The sequence below is a fragment of the Musa acuminata genome, chromosome BXJ2-6, assembly GCF_036884655.1.
Source record: "Musa acuminata AAA Group cultivar baxijiao chromosome BXJ2-6, Cavendish_Baxijiao_AAA, whole genome shotgun sequence".
Lineage (NCBI taxonomy): Eukaryota > Viridiplantae > Streptophyta > Magnoliopsida > Zingiberales > Musaceae > Musa > Musa acuminata.
In genome coordinates, this window is record NC_088343.1 from 45,936,800 (window position 1) to 45,960,380 (window position 23,581).

Consider the following 23,581-nt stretch of genomic DNA (forward strand, 5'->3'; position numbering starts at 1 on the left):
TATCCAAATCAGTGATTTAAAAAACGCTAGGCGCTAAAAGGCGCCACGGTCCAAACGGTCCAAAAACGCCCGAGGCGCTCGCCCATGCGTTTGCCCAAGCGAAGTGAGGCGCTAAAAATTAATAATATTAAAATTAATAGTATTAAAATCAAAATAATAGTGTTATACTATTAACAGTATATAGTATAACAGCATACTGTATAATGTTAATAGTATACTTTCAATTTCGAAAGAGGAGAAGCGAAAGAGAAGAGAAGAGTGTAAGGGAAGACCGAGGGTGCTGAGAAAAGCGGGAGCGGGAGCGGCGATAGAGACAACGACAGCAGCGAGCAGCTACAGCGACTGAGAGAGCGGGAGCGACGGGTAGCGACAGTGGGAGCGAGCAGCGTGAACGGTGAGCAGGGTTAGGGTTGGGGAAGTCGCGCTGATATCGATGCTTTAGTTGGTTCGATTGAACCAACTAAAGCACCGGAGACCGGACCAGACCTAAACCACTGGTTCGGTCGCCTGGTTTAACCCAGGTGCTCGCCCGAAGCTCTCGACGCCTGGGCTCGGGCGAGCGCCTATGCGGCACCTCTTTCAAGCGAGACACCTGGAAATGAAGCGAGGCGCTTAGGCTTTGCCTCGCCTCGCCTGAGCGTCTAGGCGAGCGCCCGAGCACCTTTTTAAATCACTGATCCAACTAAACTAAGAGTATCCAATAAAATATAACACAAAATACAGCAGGAGAATATTAAACTATGACAATCAGTAAGCAAGAGAACAAAGACAAATCTAGGCAAATGTACAAATTCGAGTAACAAGAAAAACATTCCATTAGAAGGCTTAATAAAGTGCTTCCAGTTCATGCTGCTGCAGATGCTGATGCATTCATATAACTGTTTTGATGGCCTATATAGTCTATGTAGTACAACTGAATCTTCATAACAAGCAGCTGCACATACCCACAAAGGAATTCTCAATAAAATGTTCACTATTTTACAATAAGGTTCAACATATGAACCAAATATTCTATTAAAACATCAAATAATTTTAAAAATATAAAAAATTGTAAAAGAGTCAAACTCACATAAAGACCCATATCAGATTAGCTATTTTTAGGTAGGAGAGTCAACTACTTGACAAGGATTCAAATGCAACTAAAATAAATATAAGAAGATAGATCTAAGATATGAAACAATACATTGAACCTTTGTCTGCAAATATCGATCAACTTTAATAACTTTTTGACAAAATGGTTATCGACCCATAAATTGTAAAGAAGTGAGGGGGAAAAAAATAAAAATTTTAATGCACCAACAAAATGTTAGATGGGACCTGTAGGCTATGCAATGGAATGCAGTTCCCTTGGTTTCTGACAATTTGGAGTCTTAGTTTACTTTAAAATTTGAATAATTCAAAAAAATCTTGCATGTCTTTTTGTGCTGAACCTCCTAAATTTTCACAAATCCATATCATTTTATGTCAAAGCATTCTTTGTTCAAAACTTAGTTAAAGTACCGACTATATGCCATCATATAGTAACATCAAATTAGTAAATTTTCAGCACAAGCCAAACAAGTTGATAAGAGCCACTCTATTATTTAAGAAGAAAATAGTACAACATTGGGCTCTTTTATCATGCATCTAACTCCTAGATCTTTTCTTATCTCTAAGCAATTATTGGTGCAACATAAAGCTGGGTTTCATCACAAATTATAATAATTGTGATGATATCATTTTGAAAGCAGGTTCAAATGTTCATCAAACTATATGAGAATCCATGATAATCAACAAAAATATGTACAATCAAATAGAATGGACAATTTTAAAAACATTTTACAATCATCAAGTTCAAAATAATACAGACCTTTTTAATATCACATGTATTACAAGAATCTAGCACTTGCGAGCAAAAAGATTTGAACCGTGAACAGGAAGATCTCCAGCTGCCTAAAAGTACAAGGACCAAACAAAAACCTTTAGTAAAAATTCTCAAACAAAAGGGATTATCATTTTGCCACTACACACACCAGATAAGAAATCAATCCACCTACAACTCTGTGGCCTTTTAATAGTGTTGCTTGGATTTGCTTGACGGAACATCAATGACTTGAGTGGTGGTGAACTTAATGAGTCAAAATGATACTGAGATCGATGAATGGAACTTGAAGCTTGAAGCATCATGAGGCTGACTTATGCCACTCCAAAACTTAAAAATTTAAAAAATTGTTACGATGACAGTAGAAGTCACTAAATCATAATCTTAATTCTTAAGAAAATGCATGATGCATCTATTGTACTAACTACAGCAGAGATGAACCTAGCATAAGCAAGGGATCTTTACACACAAGTATCCTGATGACTGGATATAAGCATTCAAGTGTCAGAATTCTCACACAAAAAGTGCAACAGGAGAGGAAAAGCAAAAGTAGCTACCTCAAATCTACAATACAAGCTTTCCAAAAAACAAATGATCTAGTATTATTTTCACCTACAGGCTACAACAATAAGCTAATATACCTTTTTGAACGATAACACTAGTAAAATATTCTTCCAATAAAATGTGGTTTAATTTTGGAGCTTGAATTTTCATAAAATTTCTGTAAAGAAGAAAGTGTGATACGTCCAACAAAATTATAAATGATCTATGAATCTAAGATATAGTAAGAACTATTGATCACTAAATTTCTCTAACGATAAGACAATGTGGGACCTGAACTGAGGTTTTTGCATCAATTCCTCTTTCATATTCAATTGGAACTTAAATCTATAACCTATCATGATCCTAGTGGAAGTCTATAACATTTATTTTGCTTCTATTTTGCAAACAAATTAAAAAGCACATTCCAAAATGCCCGAGGCGCTAGGTGCTAAGTGCTCGCTCAAGCGAAGCGAGACGCTCTGACAGTGGAAATTTCAGACTAGGAGAAAAGAACTGTCATGTCTCCCGAATCGATAATATTAAAATTTTTCATCACAAATCAATTTAGGATCCAAACTAACATTTGGGGACACTGAGAAACATTGAGTCAAATTCATATCAATAAAACCTATGCAGTTTATAATCATATAGCACATCACTCGATAATTCACATTTATGAAAATCCAAGCTAACTTAACAAAACATTAACAACACTTATAAATCCACAAGCTAAACAATTTATACACTCAGAAATCCAACCAATTACCACTAGATCATATCATTGTAAACTAAACTTAAGATTCCAAAATTCCAAATAAAAGAGATCTTTTAACACCTTTTATACGCTATATTCATTCAGGTTCATCGATAACACTTCATTACATACAAAATTTTCTTATACAACACTAACCACAATATAACAACCAATAAGTTTTACCTACAATTTTGAATAGCTCTCCACAGCCTCAGCTCAATACAAACATATCAGAGAGTGACAAGTTGACCCGAAAGATTTATATAGCAAAGGAGTAGGCCTAAAAAAGCTTAGCAAATGACAAAACATATCCAGAACGAAAAGAGAGCCCTAACAAACAAGGTATCACAATGCAAGGCAGAATACAAGAAATCCCAGGGTATCATCTCATTAGATATAGAATCACAAATGTCATTTCATTCAAAACACATTTGGTTCATAACAAATGGAGCACAGTGTAATTAGAGAATATCAATAGCGTATGAAATATTTCGTAGCATATCAACAGCATATAGAACATTTCAGAGTATAACAAAGGCAGATGAAACATTTCGGAGTATATCAATGGCATATGAAATATTTCGGAACATATCAATAATGAAGGAAACATTTCTAAACATATCAATGGCATATGAAATATTTAAAAGCGTATTAATGGCGTATAAACATTTCAGAGGCATAGGAAACATTTCGAAACATATCAGTGGAATATAAAATATTTCAGTGCATATCAATGACATATGAATCATTTCGAAGCATATCAAAGAACAAATACGAAACAGAAGCTCAAACGTCGTATTTGACGTTGTATTCGTATCATTCTTATATAAAGCACATATAGAAATACATAACCAAAGCTCTGGATATCATATCAAACATATAGAAGGTGCAATGGGATCATTACAGAATATAGTTCATCCATTTCTGAATAACCACCAGACATAAGTCTCCTACGTCTGGGAGTGATAAGACCTTAAGGTCTTATCGGGGATGAAAGAAGAGAAATGAGAATGAACGCTTCGAGGGGATCGTCCTCCTTGATCACTTCGAGGGGATTGGCCTCCTAGGGTTTGTCCATAGACTGAAATAATACTTCATTGATTGATTTATTCTGAAAAGAAAGGGTTACATCACTATTTATAGAGTTCCACCTAAAGTCTACCGGGACTTAGACTCTTAATAATAAATAAATATTAAATAAAACTCTATTTGACTTTAACTAAACTAAACAAACTCAATAAATATTATTCAAAACTCATAAAATAAAAGGGTCCTAACAATTTCTCCCTCTTCAAATCAGCCTTGTCTTCAAAGTTGAGCAGCATCAAACTCGGGGAGCTTCTCTTTCAGCACTTCAATCATAGGCTATCTGCACAATTTGACAGTGTAAGCAATAGGTCGGTCTTTCAGTGTAGTAATCATTGCAAGAAACTCCTGGCCTTGTATAATAAATTTTATCTTTGAACATTTGCTATCATAAGTTAATATTCGTCCATCAGCGATCTTGACTTCGAATCTGTCACAACCTTCAATGTGGTGGGCTAATCGATCAACAATCTCATTGTCTATAAAATTATTAGTGCTACTAGTATCATTCAAAACTATAGCATGCTGATGTTCCAAAGTTCGCCAACTTTCGCAGGTAAGAGTAACCGGTTAATGCATTCATTGTATGTATGGTAGATCCAACATCTTCATTAGAATCTATACCTTCATGATCGAAGTATACATTCATAGCTTCCGGTTCCTCTCCAATTGGCTCAATTATCAGAAGTTGCACTTGTTTACATTGGTGCTCCATACTCCACTTTATATCATAGTACAAACCCTTTGCTGATCTTTCTTTGAGTTCTTCTAGGGTTAGTCTTTGAGTGTCAGGGTTTTAGTTGGGAATAGATGGGGCGAGTGGCTTGTTGATCATCTAGTTATTGTCACTCCTGTTTCCATGATTTTCCCTAATGATTTTTTCCTCAAGTAAACATGTAAATGATATCGTAGCAATTATAGTACGGAGTTGACGAGCATTAACTTCAAACTGGATATTTGGATTAAGCCGTTCAATAAATATACTCACCATTTGCCGTTCAGACCAATCTCTGGCTAGATTTGACAATCGTTCAAATCTGTTTTAATATTCTAACACTGTTGAAGTTTGACAAATTTTAGCGCCTGTATTTCCAGATCTATGCATCATAGAAGTTAAGCCCCCATATTGTTGAAATTTGTTGAGGCTCTCCAGTAGGCTATTTTTGAAATCATTAAGTGTTTCTTACAACCGACTCTCAATTCTGATTTCCAATGCTTCCATTTGTGCTTTTAACCGAATCTATACAACAAAAAAACTAACATTGATCACAAGGTCGTATTATTTTACAAATTAAACTTAACATTCCAAAATCCTAAACATGAGAAGTCTTTTAAAACCTCTACAAAACACATAAGTTCATATTTACCTTCAACATTTAGTTAGGCGCAAAGTGTACTTATATAATAAAAACATTTAACACTAGCCTGAAAAACATTTGAATCACAAATGTGAGGATTTGATCCAAAACATTAAGCCAAAGTAAAACTTATTCTACTTCAATTCCTCTTCTCTTCTCTTATCAAGCCTACGTTGGTTGTAGCAAGTTTCTGCTTTGATTTGCCTACAAGTCAAACACTATGAAACATACATCGCAATCACCTTCTTCAAACCTTCTCACGAATAATGACTTTGGAGATCTCTATACATCGTAGTGCTACCAGAATGCATGATATACTTTGAATTATGAACTAGCTTTAGGATTTGGTTATTGATAATTGGGTCATTTAGAACACATACTCTATCCTAAAACCCAAATTTGTGAATGAGATCAGATTGCACATAGATAGAGGCCATCAATATCATTGCGTCTTTCCCATTTCTTATAATAATCAAATCGTAATTTTCATCTAATAATCATAACATCATTGCTGACATTATTATTATTAGGGATTGCATGAATGTGATTATGATGTAATTACACGACGACATGCAACGAGAGCATAGAGGTGACAAGAGGACCCATGAGAAGATAAGTAAAAAGACCAAATGTCGATGTCATCCTGGATTCCTAGAAGACATCAAATAAAAATTTCATCGATCTCCATATAATTTACTAAACCTCAATATAATTTTACACATCAAATGAATCAAATATCTTAGTAATCCTTAAATCATGCTCCGATACCACCTTTGACGCAACCCAAATTATTATATACAAGAGGTGTGACTTTGTCTGAAAATTCATAAAATTAAAATGTAATCAACAATCTAATCTAAATTATCACATACTTTGAATTATAACCTTGCTTCAGGATTTGGTTATTGATAATTGGATCATTTAAAACACATATTCTATCCTAAAACAAAAAAGGCCATCGTCCAAAATTTAAAAATTCGACTTCAATCCCTTTTCTAGTTTATTCCATAAGTAGATTAAATGTGTATCTCTTAGTTGCTGTCTGTAAATTTGTTGAAAGAGATCAGATTGCACATATATAGAGGCCATCAATATCATTAAGTCATGCCCTTTTATCATAATATTCAAATCAAAATTTGGGTCAGTTCGAACACACACACTATCCCAAATCTCAATAAGCCATCCTAAAAAATTTAAAAATCCGACTTCACTACCTTTCCTATTTTATTCCTCGAGAGGACCAAATGTCTTTACTAAACCTTAATATAATTTTGCACATCAAATTAATCAAATATCTTAGTAATCCTTAAATCATGCTCCGATACCACTTTTGTCATGCCCCCCAAATTATCACATACAAGAGGTGCGAGCTTGTCTTAAAATCCATAAAATAAAAATGTAATCAACAATCTAATCCGGATTATCACATACTTTGAATTATTACCTTGTTTTAGGATTTGGTTATTGATAATTGGGTCATTTAGAACAAATACTCTATTCCAAAACTAAAAAGGCCATCCTCCAAAATTTGAAAATTCGACTTAAATCCCTTTTCTACTTCATTCCTCAAGTAGATTATATTTGGATCTCATAGTTGCCCTATCTAAATTTGTTGAATGAGATCAGATTGCACATAGATAGAGCCATCGATATCATTGAGTCATGTCCTTTTCTCTTAATATTCAAATCATAATTTGGGTCATTTCGAACACACACTCTATCCCAAATCGCAATAAGCCATCCTCTAAAATTTAAAAATACGATTTCATTACCTTTCCTACTTCATTCCACAAGAGGACCAGATGTCCTTGGCATCCTAGGTTCCTAAAAGATATCAAAGAAATTTTTTATTGCTCTCTATTTAATTTACTAAATCGTAATATAATTTGGCACATCAAATGTATCAAATATCTTACAGTGATCCTCAAATAATGTTCTGATACCACCTCTGTCAAGCCCCCCGAATTATCACATTTAGGAGGTGTGATCCTGTCTTAAAATCCATAATATTAAAATTTAATCAATAATCTAATACAAAATCCAAACTAAATTTGGGGACACAAAAAATCGTTCAATTCATAATTCACACCCATAATCCACAATTCATAAGCAAGAAGACCAAATGTCGATGTCATCCTAGATTCCTAGAAGACATCAAATATAATTTTCATCGATCTCTATATAATTTCCTAAACCTTAATATAATTTTGCACATCAAATGAATCAAATATTTTTGTAATCCTTAAATCATGCTCCGATACCACCTTTGTCACATCTCCCAAATTATCATATACAAGAGGTGTGACCTTGTCTGAATATCCATAAAATTAAAATTTAATCAACAATCTAATCCAAATTATCACATACTTTGAATTATGACCTTGCTTCAGGATTTGGTTATTGATAATTGGGTCATTTAGAAAACATACTCTATCCCAAAACACAAAAGGCCATCGTCCAAAATTTAAAAATTCGACTTCAATCCCTTTTATACTTCATTTCTCAAGTATATTAAATGTGTGTCTCTTAGTTGCCGTTTCTAAATTTGTTGAAAGAGATCAGATTGCACAAAGATAAATGCCATCAATATCATTAAGTCATGCTCTTTTATCATAATATTCAAATCATAATTTGGGTCAGTTCGAACATACAGTCTATCCCAAATCTCAAAAAGCCATCTTTTAAAATTTAAAAATTCGACTTCACTACCTTTCCTACTTCATTCTTCAAGAAGACCAGATGTCTTTACTAAACCTCAATATAATTTCGCACATCAAATGAAACAAATATCTTAGTAATCCTTAAATCATGGACCGATACCACCTATGTCACGCCCCTCAAATTATCACATACAAGAGGTGCGACCTTATTTTCAAATCCATAAAATCAAAATTTAATCTACAATCTAATCCGAATCAACACATATTTTGAATTATTACCCTGCTTCAGGATTTGGTTACTGATAATTGAATCATTTAGAACACATACTCTATTCGAAAACTCAAAAGGCTATCCTCAAAAATTTAAAAATCCGACTTAAATTCCTTTCCTACTTTATTCCTCAAGTAGATTATATGTGGATCTCATAGTTGCCATTTCTAAATTTGTTGAATGAGATCAGATTTCACATAGATAGAGTCATCAATATCATTAAATCATGCCCTTTTATCATAATATTCAAATCATAATTTGGGTCAGTTCGAAAACACAACCTATCCCAAATTTCAAAAAGCCATCGTCTAAAATTTAAAAATTCGACTTCACTACCTTTCCTACTAAATTCTCATGAAGACCAGATGTCTTTACTAAACCTCAATATAATTTTGCACATAAAATGAATCAAATATCTTAGTAAATCTTAAATCATGCTCCGATACCACCTTTGACAAGCCCCCCAAATTATTATATACAAGAAGTGTGACCTTGTCTAAAACTCTATAAAATTAAAATGTAATCAACAATCTAATCCAAATTATCGCATACTTTGAATTATGACCTTGCTTCAGGATTTGGTTATTGATAATTTGTTCATTTAGAACACATACTCTTTCCCAAAACACAAAATGCCATCCTCCAAAATTTAAAAATTCGACTTCAATCCCTTTTCTAGTTCAATCCTCAAGTAGATTAAATGTGTATCCCTTAGATGCCGTTTCTAAATTTGTTGTAAGAGATCATATTGCACATAGATAGAGGCCAACAATATTATTAAGTCATGCCCTTTTATGATAATATTCAAATCATAATTTGGGTCAGTTCGAACACACACTAAATCCCAAATCTTAATAAGCCATCCTCGAAAATTTAAAAATTCGACTTCACTACCGTTACTACTTCATTCTTCAAGAAGACCAGATGTCTTTACTGAACCTCAATATAATTTCGCACATCAAATGAATTAAATATTTTAGTAATCCTTAAATCATGGTCCGATACCACCTATGTCACGCCCCCCAAATTATCACATACAAGAGGTGCGACCTTATTTTAAAATCCATAAAATCAAAATGTAATCAACAATATAATCCGAATCAAAACATATTTTGAATTATTACCTTGCTTCAGGATTTGGTTATTGATAATTGGGTTATTTAGAACACATACTCTATTCCAAAACTCAAAAGGCCATCTTCCAAAATTTGAAAATTCGACTTAAATCACTTTTTTACTTCATTCCTCAAGTAGATTATATTTGGATCTCATAGTAGCCGTATCTAAATTTGTTGAATAAGATCAGATTACACATAGATAGAGCCATCAATATCATTAAATCATGCCCTTTTATCATAATATTCAAATCATAATTTGGGTCAGTTCGAAAACACACTCAATCCCAAATCTCAATAAGCCATCCTCGAAAATTTAAAATTTCGACTTAACTACCTTTCCTACTTCATTCCTCAAGAGGGCTAGATGTCTTTACTAAACCTAAATATCATTTTGCACATCAAATGAATCAAATATCTTAGTAATCCTTAAATCATACTACGATACCACCTTTGTCACGCCCCCTAAATTATTATATAAAGGAGGTGCGACCTTGTCTTAAAATCCATAAAATTAAAATGTAATCAACAATCTAATCCGTATTATCACATACTTTTAATTATTACCCTGCTTCGAGATTTGGTTATTGATAATTGGATCATTTAGAACATATACTCTATTCCAAAACTGAAAAGGCCATCCTCAAAAATTTAAAAATTCGACTTAAATTCCTTTTCTACTTCATTCCTCAAGTAGATTATATTTTGATCTCATAGTTGCCCTTTCCTACTTCATTCCTCAAGAGGACCAGATGTCTTTACTAAACCTCAATATCATTTTGCACATCAAATGAATCAAATATCTTAGTAACCTTAAATCATGCTCCGATACCACCTTTGTCACGCCCCCCAAATTATCACATACAAGAAGTGTGACCTTGTCTAAAACTCTATAAAATTAAAATGTAATCAACAATCTAATCCAAATTATCGTATACTTTGAATTATGACCTTACTTCAGGATTTGGTTATTGATAATTTGTTCATTTAGAACACATACACATTCCCAAAACACAAAATGCCATCGTCCAAAATTTAAAAATTCGACTTCAATCAATTTTCTAGTTCAATCCTCAAGTAGATTAAATGTGTATCCCTTAGATGCCGTTTCTAAATTTGTTAAAAGAGATCATATTGCACATAGATAGAGGCCATCAATATCATTAAGTCATGCCCTTTTATCATAATATTCAAATCATAATTTGGGTCAGTTCGAACACACACTCAATCCCAAATTTCAATAAGCCATCATCGAAAATTTAAAATTTCACCTTCACGACCTTTCCTACTTCATTCCTCAAGAGGACCAGATGTCTATACTAAACCTCAATATCATTATGCACATCAAATGAATCAAATATATTAGTAATCCTTAAATCATGCTCCGTTACCACCTTTGTCACGCCCCCCAAATTATCACATACAAAAGGTGCGAGCTTGTCGTAAAATCCATAAAATTAAAATGTAACCAACAATCTAATCCGTATTATCACATATTTTGAATTATTACCCTGCTTCAGGATTTGGTTACTGATAATTGAATCATTTAGAACACATACTCTATTCGAAAACTCAAAAGGCTATCCTCAAAAATTTAAAAATCCGACTTAAATTCCTTTCCTACTTTATTCCTCAAGTAGATTATATGTGGATCTCATAGTTGCCATTTCTAAATTTGTTGAATGAGATCAGATTTCACATAGATAGAGTCATCAATATCATTAAATCATGCCCTTTTATCATAATATTCAAATCATAATTTGGGTCAGTTCGAAAACACAACCTATCCCAAATTTCAAAAAGCCATCGTCTAAAATTTAAAAATTCGACTTCACTACCTTTCCTACTAAATTCTCATGAAGACCAGATGTCTTTACTAAACCTCAATATAATTTTGCACATAAAATGAATCAAATATCTTAGTAAATCTTAAATCATGCTCCGATACCACCTTTGACAAGCCCCCCAAATTATTATATACAAGAAGTGTGACCTTGTCTAAAACTCTATAAAATTAAAATGTAATCAACAATCTAATCCAAATTATCGCATACTTTGAATTATGACCTTGCTTCAGGATTTGGTTATTGATAATTTGTTCATTTAGAACACATACTCTTTCCCAAAACACAAAATGCCATCCTACAAAATTTAAAAATTCGACTTCAATCCCTTTTCTAGTTCAATCCGCAAGTAGATTAAATTGGTATCCCTTAGATGCCGTTTCTAAATTTGTTAAAAGAGATCATATTGCACATAGATAGAGGCCATCAATATCATTAAGTCATGCCCTTTTATCATAATATTCAAATCATAATTTGGGTCAGTTCGAACACACACTCAATCCCAAATCTCAATAAGCCATCATCGAAAATTTAAAATTTCGACTTCACTACCTTTCCTACTTCATTCCTCAAGAGGACCAGATGTCTTTACTAAACCTCAATTTCATTTTGCACATCAAATGAATCAAATATCTTAGTAATCCTTAAATCATGCTTTGATACCACCTTTGTCACGCCCCCCAAATTATCACATACAAGAGGTGCGACCTTGTCTTATAATCCATAAAATTAAAATATAATCAACAATCTAATCCGTATTATCACATACTTTGAATTATTACCCTGCTTCAGGATTTGGTTACTGATAATTGGATCATTTAGAACACATACTCTATTCCAAAACTCAAAAGGCTATTCTCCAAAATTTAAAAATCCGACTTAAATTACTTTTCTACTTCATTCCTCAAGTAGATTATATGTGGATCTCATAGTTGCCATTTCTAAATTTGTTGAATGAGATCAGTTTGCACATAGATAGAGCCATCAATATCATTAAATCATGCCCTTTTATCATAATATTCAAATCATAATTTGGGTCAGTTCGAAAACACAGCCTATCCCAAATTTCAAAAAGCCATCGTCTAAAATTTAAAAATTCGACTTCACTACCTTTCCTACTTCATTCCTCATGAAGACCAGATGTCTTTACTAAACCTCAATATAATTTTGCACATAAAATGAATCAAATATCTTAGTAATTCTTAAATCATGCTCCGATACCACCTTTAACAAGCCCCCCAAATTATTATATACAAGAAGTGTGACCTTGTCTAAAACTCTATAAAATTAAAATGTAATCAACAATCTAATCCAAATTATCGCATACTTTGAATTATGACCTTGCTTCATGATTTGGTTATTGATAATTTGTTCATTTAGAACACATACTCTTTCCCAAAACACAAAATGCCATCGTCCAAAATTTAAAAATTCGACTTCAATCAATTTTCTAGTTCAATCCTCAAGTAGATTAAATGTGTATCCCTTAGATGCCGTTTCTAAATTTGTTGAAAGAGATCAGATTGCACATAGATAGAGGCCATCAATATCATTAAGTCATGCCCTTTTATCATAATATTCAAATCATAATTTGGGTCAGTTCGAACACACACTCAATCCCAAATCTCAATAAGCCATCCTCGAAAATTTAAAATTTCGTCTTCACTACCTTTCCTACTTCATTCCTCAAGAGGACCAGATATCTTTTACTAAACCTCAATATCATTTTGCATATCAAATGAATCAAATATATTAGTAATCCTTAAATCATGCTCCGATACCACCTTTGTCATGCCCCGCAAATTATCACATACAAGAGGTGCGACCTTGTCTTAAAATCCATAAAATTAAAATGTAATCAACAATCTAATCCGTATTATCACATACTTTGAATTATTACCCTGCTTCGGGATTTGGTTATTGATAATTGGATCATTTAGAACATATACTCTATTCCAAAACTGTAAAGGCCATCCTCCAAAGTTTAAAAATTCGACTTAAATTCCTTTTCTACTTCATTCCTCAAGTAGATTATATTTGGATCTCATAGTTGCCCTTTCTTACTTCATTCCTCAAGAGGACCAGATGTCTTTACTAAACCTCAATATCATTTTGCTTATCAAATGAATCAAATATCTTAGTAACCTTAAATCATGCTCCGATACCACCTTTGTCACGCCCCCCAAATTATCACATACAAGAGGTGCAACCTTGTCTTAAAATCCATAAAATTAAAATGTAATCAACAATCTAATCCGTATTATCACATACTTTGAATTATTACCCTGCTTCAGGATTTGGTTACTGATAATTGGATCATTTAGAATACATACACTATTCCAAAACTCAAAAGGCCATCCTCCAAAATTTAAAAATCCGACTTAAATTCTTTTTATACTTCATTCCTCAAGTAGATTATATGTGGATCTCATAGTTGCCATTTCTAAATTTGTTGAATGAGATCAGATTGCACATAGATAGAGCCATCAATATCATTAAATCATACCCTTTTATCATTAATATTTAAATCATAATTTGGGTCAGTTCGAAAACATAGCCTATCCCAAATCTCAAAAAGCCATCCTCTAAAATTTAAAAATTTAACTTCACTACCTTTCCGACTTCATTCCTCATGAAGACCAGATGTCTTTACTAAACCTCAATATCATTTTACAAATCAAATGAATCAAATATCTTAGTAATCCTGAAATCATGCTCCGATACCAGCTTTGTCACGCCCCCCAAATTATCACAAACAAGATGTGCAACCTTGTCTTAAAATCCATAAAATTAAAATGTAATCAACAATCTAATCCGGATTATCACATACTTTGAATTATTACCTTGCTTCAGGATTTGGTTATTGATAATTGGGTCATTTAGAACACATACTCTATTCCAAAACTCAAAAGGTCATCCTCCAAAATTTGAAAATTCGACTTAAATCCCTTTTCTATTTCATTCCTCAAGTAGATTATATGTGGATCTCATAGTTGCCCTTTCTAAATTTGTTGAATGAGATCAGATTGCACATAGATAGAGCCATCGATATCATTGAGTCATGCCTTTTTCTCTTAATATTCAAATCATACTTTGGGTTATTTCGAACACACACTCTATCCCAAATTACAATAAGCCATCATCTAAATTTTAAAAATTCGACTTCACTACCTTTCCTACTTCGTTCCTCAAGAGGACCAGATGTCTTCACTAAACCTAAATATAATTTTGCACATCAATTGAATCTCTTTAGGAACAGCATCAAGCCTTACTATTTCATTCATACATAAATCTGCAAGCAGAATAAGTCGTATTGATCAGTAGGAAATGTGTAGGTTTGGTTAACCAATCAATGATAACTCAAATAACATAATGTTTTCTGGAGGTTCTGGGTAATCTTGAAACAAAATCCAAAGAAACACATTTCCATTTCCATTTAGGAATATCAAAAATTTACAACAAACCACTAGGTCTTTGTAGTTCTGCTTTGATTTGATGACAAGTCAAACACTTTGAAACATAATTACAATCTCCTTCTTCATGACTTCTCACAAATAAAGACTTTGGAGATCTATATGCATTTTAGTGCTATCGAGATGCATGGTATACTTTGAGTTACGAACTTCCTTCAGGATTTGATTCTTGATATCGAGATCATTTGAAACACATACTCTATCCCAAATCTCAATAGGCCATCAAATAAAATCTGAAAATTCCACCTCAATCCCTTTTTTACTTCATTCCTCAAATATATTAAATGTGGATCTTAAAGTCATCCTTTTTAAATTTGATGAACGAGAACTGATTGCACATAGATAGAGTCCATCAATATCAATGAATCTTGCCCCTTTCTCATAATATTCAAATAATAATTTTTCTAATAATCATAATATCATTGATGGAATTATGATTATTAGGGCTTGCGTGTCTATGATTATGATGTAATTACATGAGGTGCGGTGAGAGAATGGAGGTGATTACGGGACCTACGAGAAGATGAAGCAAGAAGACTAGATGTCCATGTCATCCTAGATTCCAAATTAATTTAACGTGAGGAATGATTCTATTTCTTAGGATCTTCTCTTTCTTATCAATGGTCCGAGTGGTCTCTTCCATGTAAGACAAGTCTTTTTCGATCGCAATCGGCTATTACTTGATGACATGAGAGGAATCTGGTATATATTTTCTGAGCATTGCAACATGAAATATATCATGGATGTGACATAAAGATGGTTTCTAGGCAAACCGTATAAGCAATCGAATCAATCCTCTCAATGACCTCAAAATATCCAATAAACCTTGGGCATAACTTTTCTTTATTCCAAAATCTTACAATGTCTTCGTTAGGATAGACCATCAGGAATACAAAATCTCCTACTTGAAATTCAATATCTTATATTCTATTATCAGCATAATTCTTTCGGTGACTTCGATCAATCTTTAGTTTTTTTCTTATAACTCGAATCTTTTCAATAGTCTCTTGCACTTTGTCTGGTGGTAACAACTTTTTATCGCTAACTTCCTCCCAATATAAAGGCGTTATGTACCTTCTCCAATGCAAAGCTTCATACGGAGCCATTGGAATGCTCGAATGGTAACTATTATTGTACGTGAATTCAACAAGGGATATATCTTTATCCAAATCACCTTTCCAATCCATGAAATAGACTCTAAGTAAATCTTCAAGAGTTTGAATGGTTATTTCTGATTGAACATCAGTGATAAGCAAAGCTAAAGTTGACTTAAGTGCCTAGAGATTCCTGTAACCTTGTCCATAATCTTGAAAGAAATCTGGAGTGTCTATTAGAGATGATCACTTTTGGAACACCCTGAAGAGTTACTATTTCATTGATATATAAATCTACCAGCCTATCAAATGAATAAGTCATATTGATCAATAGGAAATGTGTAGATTTGTTTAGCCGATCAATGATAACCCAAATAACATCATGGTTTCTGGAGGTTCTTGGTAGTCCTGAAACAAAATCCATGATAACATATTTCCATTTCCATTCAGGAATATCAAAAGGATCCAACAAACCTCCAGGTCTCTGATGTTCTGCTTGGATTTGCTGACAAGTTAAACACTTTGAAGCATACATTGCAATCTCCTTCTTTATGAACAAGCTTGAGGTGACTCTCCCTAAGCTCTCCAATATGTTAAGAGAGACTAAGAGCACCATCAAGAAAAACCCTCTCTCATGCCTTGTCCTTCCCCTTTTCCCCTCCCAGTCGATAAACCCACAACCACCCATCCCAACCGACAACCCTCTCTCATACCTCATCCCTCTTCCCATCCTAACTGATAGCAACTCACAACCACTTCCTAGTGTTTTGCAAATGATTAAATTTATCATGTTTTTAAATTTAATATTTGGGAGTGTCTAATTTCTAGTGCCATGGTCATTTTAGCACTTTGGTGTCTTTTAGCGCCTAGCACCTTCGACTATATTAATCCTCACAAGATAAACAAATTAGGAAAACTACTTATTCTTCTACAAAGTTATGTAAAGTACCACCTCCTTATTTTTTTAATTAAAAAATATCATAAATTACTTTATGGGTTTAATTACTACTCTTGTTGTTTGGTTTAACATATCAAATAAAGTATATGATATATATATCCATGGGTATAAATTAACATGTGCAGATAATGATCTACATCAAATGCATGTTGATGCAAATAGAAGATTACAACTTTAACATTTTTTAAGATGATAAAGACTTATCTAATTTTATGAGTTTAGGAATGTAAAAATCATCGATTAGTCGACCCTCAAAAGCTCCTTCATGTCCAAGGTAAATAACCTTGATTGTCTTGTACCAACCACACTTGCAAGTCTTCTTTGTCTAAATAGTTAACAAGCATTGCATGTCAATCTAACTCAAAATTACAATTTGCAAGAGGCTAGTGTGAAACCTTAATTCCAAACTTCATCACAATCTAATTCCTCCATCAATTTTAGAGAGAGAATGAATCGAAAAGAACACAACACTCGACCATTTTCTAAAGCCATGTGAACCACAAGGTTGTAGTAGTGAGACCCAAAAACAGATTTAGGGTTGGCATGAGCATCCATAAATAGAATAAGCAAAAGCAAAGTGGAGAACTATGCAATAGTTCAAGAGACAAAGGCACAATCATGAGACTATACAGTCCAATTAGTTTTATTGCTATTGTTATGTGCATAGTGTCACTTCTTTTTTCACAAAATAAACAAATATTACAATTTAACATAAGCATAACTTTAAGTAGCACTAATTGAATAAGTTGGTAAATAATTCTTACAAATGGTACAAAAGCTTCTAATAACAAAAAAATTTACTACCAGTAAATTAGGAAACGGAAAACATGAAAGAACAAGACCTTGTAGAAGTTGTAACATCACCACCTATAAATGTGCTTAGATAATTAGAAAATAGAATGATATAACAACAAATTGACAAACACATATTTTCTTCGCATTTAAGACATCAGATATAAGTAAATCCTTTTGTTAGAATTTAGCACCCTCCAGGTAGTATTCCAGCATTACACCACTATATGACGATGAGTGGAACACAAAATAACCTCAAAATTAATGCAAGTCAGGTTATAGGATGAACTGTTGCTAAACCAATGTTTGTGAACAAGTGTATGCAACCAAATGAGTAATTAATACTATCATATGTAACATAGTGGAAAAATTCAAGATCCATTTACATCAAACTCTGAAAAGTCCAATTAATTACCCAATTTCTCATGAAAGAAAAAGCCATACAATATAGTTGTTAAAAAGAAGAAAACAAAGAACAACTAAAATCACTTTCAAGACGTGATGCTTACCGCAAGACATAGTGTACACCTAAATCATCACCCATACCTGATTTGCCTGCAACTTGATGCCTCCAAAAAAAAATAAAAATAAAACACAGAACAAAAAACCCTAAGCCTAGATATAAACATTAAAAAAACCCAAAATCTTATAAACAAGAGTGGTTAAGGATAAAATCTAGGGGGATCAAGAGAAGTTTCTTCCATAAAAAGAATCTGATTTTGGTCTTCCACTTCTTGGCGATAACAAGAACGGTCCAATAGGGTCCCCTGACGAGCCTTTTGGCACAACATGGTCCAACATGGCCCTTATCGAGCCATCGTTGAGGTGCTCCTTGATGGGCCTCTTCCTTCTGGTGATGACCTTATCGGCATACATCTTGATCATAACCTAAACCAGGAGAGGAGCTGCGACATCTTGCCGATAAGGTCATCACCAGAAGGAAGAGGTGCTCCTTGATGGGCCTTCAACTCATCCCTAGCAAACCCTCAGGAAGCAATCAAATATTGGTTGCTTCCTCAATCTTCTTGGAGATGTGACCTTGGTGATTGCTAGTGACACTCCTCCATCGAGGATGGACCACCAGCTATACTTTCATTTATGAGCTGAGTTGTAAGCATAGTTTCATATGTGAGTGCTCAGCAAAGAATTTTTAAATTGATTTAAGAGCACTTGGAATGCCTATGTTAAGGAAAAAACACATGTTCTAGACTAAAATATTATGCACATAAGAAATAAAATAAGGAGAATAAATCATAATGCCTAGTGGAGAAATGTTCAAAGTTTAAGGACATAACAAAAAATAAATGGTAACCAGCACAAATGTCCACCTGGCCAACATGAAAAGAGAATAAAGGATCATGTTCATAAGACAAATGCAGGTTTAAATTGCAGATTCATGAGATGAAGTAGTTTTCTAGTAAAGGATCTACTTCCTACAAAAAAAATATGCACATAAATAATTCTAGGAAGGATCTAGATTTCATGTTTAATAAATTCTTGCTGAAAATCTCACATGAATAGGATACGAAGTATCCTATTCAGACAAGAACATGGTCTGTAGACTCACGGTGTATTAAAAAGTAGCCTACAACAATTTTGGAAAAATAACAGACAAAATTCAGAAAGAAGAATATAAATTATGGATACGAAGTTAAAATAGCAGCAAATTTTGTACATAATTAAACATGAGTGAAGTTCTAAAAGAACATAAAGACGAACTTTGAATAAAATTACCAAATTATACACTTTTACAAAAAATATCTCAATATAGATAAGCTAAAAAGACATTATTCAGGAAGAACTAATCCAATTTGGAAAGGACAAGGTCTTCTGTCAAAAAACAGAGTTGGCTTACTGCATATTGTAAAAAAAGATGCCACCTTCCATGATGACATTGATGCTAATAAATACCAGAGCTCATCCTTGTCATTTGATCCTACAATAGAACCAAAAGAGGAGTATCTTTTAATTCAATCCAAATTTCATAGCTATAAACCTAGTTAGGTTGCTGACACAAGAACAACCATATTTCCAACTTATGCAACTAAACTTTTGGGTGTTTTGACTTATAGATCACAATCTTTGTAAACTTTTATTTCAAGCTTTTGAGTCAGGCATGAACCAACAACTATCTAACATCAAACCAAGATTTTCATAGCTATTTAGGCCATCTGTGGCTGCTTTAAAGTCAGCTAAACTGTTCTGAACTTTGATCTTATTATACATTTTAATCAGAAAAAATCTTGAAAATTAATAGATGAAATAATTATTATTGCATCAAATTATTGTCATCCCAATCATAAATATAAATTGAGCATCAATGAAAAGCCCAGTAATTGTTGTCTATATTAAGAAGTCAATCTTGTGTAGACTATGTCATCTTCTAGCTTAAACAATTATATTAAATATCATTTGTCAACCCCTCGCATGAGAGAGACTACGAAGACAAGTAAAGCTAGTGTTACAAACAAAGTTACAATTTATTTCCCGTAGACACTCGACAACTAATTGAGCAAAAAGATAGTGTATTCTTACCTTTCCATATTGAAAACACTACTTATGAATTTTGTTTACTAAATTTGCTGGAAATAAAAAGGTATTGTTTAATATAGTGAAAACAGAACCCTAAACTGTTATAAATACACCCACTAGTATGTGTCTTAATAAATCAGATCAGCAACTAGTACTTCTATCGATCACCCCAGGATCCGTTATATGGACAGATCCTATATATGGACAGATCCTATATGGCAAGCAAGAGGATATAACCATCAATTAACTAAGATTCCTCAATATATGGACAGATCCTATATGGCAAGCAAGAGGATATAACCATCATTTAGCATCAATGCCTCCCAATTAACACAATTGCTTTGACGTCCCTCCTATTAAATGCTTCTGTGTACTACTTCAACCTGGCAATAATCACAAGAACCAAACTAAGATCCAAATTAATCCAAAGAATACAAACAGTTAAATTCATCTTATCACCAAAAGCAACCAAAACCCCTAAATTCAAGATGGTGGGTGTAGTTTAGCAGTGATGGTGGGTGAGCCAAGCACCCACCTGATTCAAATCAAGGTTGGTCAAGCTCAATATATTTAGGTTCAATAAATTTGGTTAGATTGAACCACCAACCGTTTTTTTTGGTACATTTCATAAACAATTTAGGAAAAAAAAGTTGTGTTGTGCTTATATATTCTGAAGGACAATTTGTTAACCTGATATCAGTGGGCATAATGAAAAGCAAGCTCAATTAGATTGTTTAAATATTTAAATCATCACGATATATTACCCAAAAGCAAGGTTCGCCGTACCATACCGTACCGTCATTTCGACCCGAGCTCGGTGCCGGTACGGTACGGTATACCGCTTGGTACACCCAGGTATACCGAGCGGTACACTCACGTGTACCGAGCACTGTACACTGCTACAGTGCTACTGTACACTGTTACAGTGCTACTGTACACGTGAGTGTACCGCTCGGTATACCTGGGTGTACCAAGCGATATACCGTACCGTACCGGTACCGAGCTCGGGTCGAAATGACGGTACGGTATGGTACCGTACCGTACCGGTACCGAGCTCGGTATACCTGGGTGTACCAAGCGGTATACCGTACCGGTACCGTACTGCTACACTGCTACAGTGCTCGGTACGGTACGGGGCGGTCCGCATACCGCTGGCCAGTCGGACCGGTACGTACCGCCCGTACCGGGCGGTACAGTCCGGTACGGCAAACCTTGCCCAAAAGTAGGATGAACATGCAATGTCTTGAATAAGATATCAAAGAAGTAAATGACGACTCCCAAACAAACCAGGTGACGAGTCCGAAACAAGGTTCGTAATTTCGTATTGTACCGACGTTTCTAGTTTTGCTCGGTATGGTATGATACAAGTGTACCGAGCGATACGCTAAGGTGTACTGCTTGGTATATATATATATATAATAAAAATATAAATATAAAAAAAGAAAAAGAAAAAGGAGGTGTCAGTTGCCTCGACGACGTCGCCTCCTTTTCTTCTCCTCGTGCACGAGGAGAAGAATGCAATCTTCTAGTCATATGCGGCATTTGGCGAAGACGTCGAAGGCTGCAGCCGTCGAAGGCCTTCGGTGAAGAACACGATCAAGGTTACGAGCATCTCCGGTCTTCGGCAAAGAATACGACGAAGAAGAAGCCGAGTTGCTGACTCTTCGTTACCTCCTAGATCAAGATCGTTAGAGAGGGTGATGCCGGATCGAAAAGCGTCGAGGTTCTCCTAATTCTCCCTCTTCTTCGAGCTCCTTCTCGCTCGTCTCCCTTGATGCTTCTTCTTCTCTCACTGCAGCCAGGCTACAGCTATGCTGATACCGCCCGGTAGCGAGCGGTCTGCGTACCGATCTGCTGGCGGACGGATACATACAGTCCGGTACGAACGGTATCATTTGAAATGAAAATCCTTGACCTGAACTCAACTCAGGAAGGTGAGCTTATTTCATTGAGATAACTTTATTTTCAAGAAAAATAAAATCAATAGACACAACAAAACTAAGATTGCCATAATCAATATAATAAATGAAAAGAACAAAGTCCACTAAGATTGCCATAATCAATATAATATCATCAAGTATGTGCTATCAAGAAGCATGGTGTACTTGGAATTATAACATTCCTCCTAGATGTGGTTCTACATATTTGGATTATTAAGAAAGAATAATCTATCCTGAAATCTCAATAGGATATCCTTGAAAACACAAAAATCTGATTTCAATCAATTTTCTACTTCATTCCTCGAGTAGAGTAAACGTGGATCTTGTAATTGTCTTTCTTTAATTTGTCGAATGAGATCAGATAGAACTTGAATAGAGGTTATCAAAATCAACGAGTCTCGTACTATCCTCAAAACGTTCATGTCATAATTTTTTTTCAATGTCTTCCGTTGTTTCACCACTAGATTAGCCATAAAACTGGTACATTTTCTACTACCTGTATAAACTACAACATTGGCTTTACCTAAGTGATAACTGATGGTATAATCATAATCTTTTAAAATTTCTATATATCTCTATGATCTCATATTTGACTCTTTCTAGGTAAAAATATACTTTATACTCTTGTGATTAATAAATATTTCAAATGTTCGCCCATATAAATAATATCTCTAAACCTTTATAGCAAAAGTAATTACAACTAATTTCAAATCAAGAGTCGATTATTCATAACTTTTCAATTATCTAGAAGTATAAACAATCACTTTCCCATCCTTCATCAAAATATAATCAAGGTCCTTTCTCGAAACATCTGTATAAACTACAAATCCCTTGCTACCATTTGAAATAGAGATAATAGGGGCACTAGTCAATCTTCATTGTAACTCTTGAAAACTTCGCTCAAAATCTTCACCCAATTCAAGAGAGGAGTAACAATTCGAGAGATCCCTCTAGAAATCTCTTGTAATAACCTGTCATGCTCAAGAAACTTCTAAGTTCTACCATAGTCATTGATATTTCTCATTTAACTACCACTTCCACTTTCTTTGGATCAATAGAGATAACTTTTGCTGAAATCATACGGCCTAAGAAGACAACTTCGTTTAACAAAAATTCACATTTGATTGACTTTGCATACAACTCTTTTTCTCTTAGTATTGACAATACATTTCTCAAGTGTTCTTTATGCACCTGGTTACCCCTCGTATACAGTAATATATCATCAATGAATACAATTATACAGTGATCCAAGAGTGGCTGAAATATCCTATCCATTAGATACATAAAAGCTCCAAAGGCA

General features: G+C 34.0%; 1 protein-coding gene across 12 annotated transcripts in view; it reads right to left on the minus strand.

Annotated features, from left to right (window-relative positions):
- LOC135616004 (uncharacterized) overlaps window positions 1-23,581 on the minus strand; it is a 46,122-nt gene that overhangs the window by 15,191 nt on the left and 7,350 nt on the right. For 7 of the 12 annotated variants that reach the window (XR_010488237.1, XR_010488236.1, XR_010488240.1 and 4 more), the window contains exons 3-5: window positions 19,665-19,745; window positions 2,013-2,191; window positions 1,850-1,932 (exon numbers count right to left, since the gene is read on the minus strand). The exons of 1 other annotated variant lie outside the window; for it this stretch is intronic. Coding sequence is in view for 5 of the 11 variants with exons in the window: in XM_065115196.1 (XP_064971268.1) it covers window positions 1,850-1,932; window positions 2,013-2,166 (237 nt within the window). In the remaining 6 variants the exon portion in view is untranslated. The remainder of the gene's footprint in view (window positions 1-1,849; window positions 1,933-2,012; window positions 2,192-19,664; window positions 19,746-23,581) is intronic. 4 more of the 12 variants (XM_065115199.1, XM_065115198.1, XM_065115200.1 and 1 more) reach the window with 3 other exon arrangements.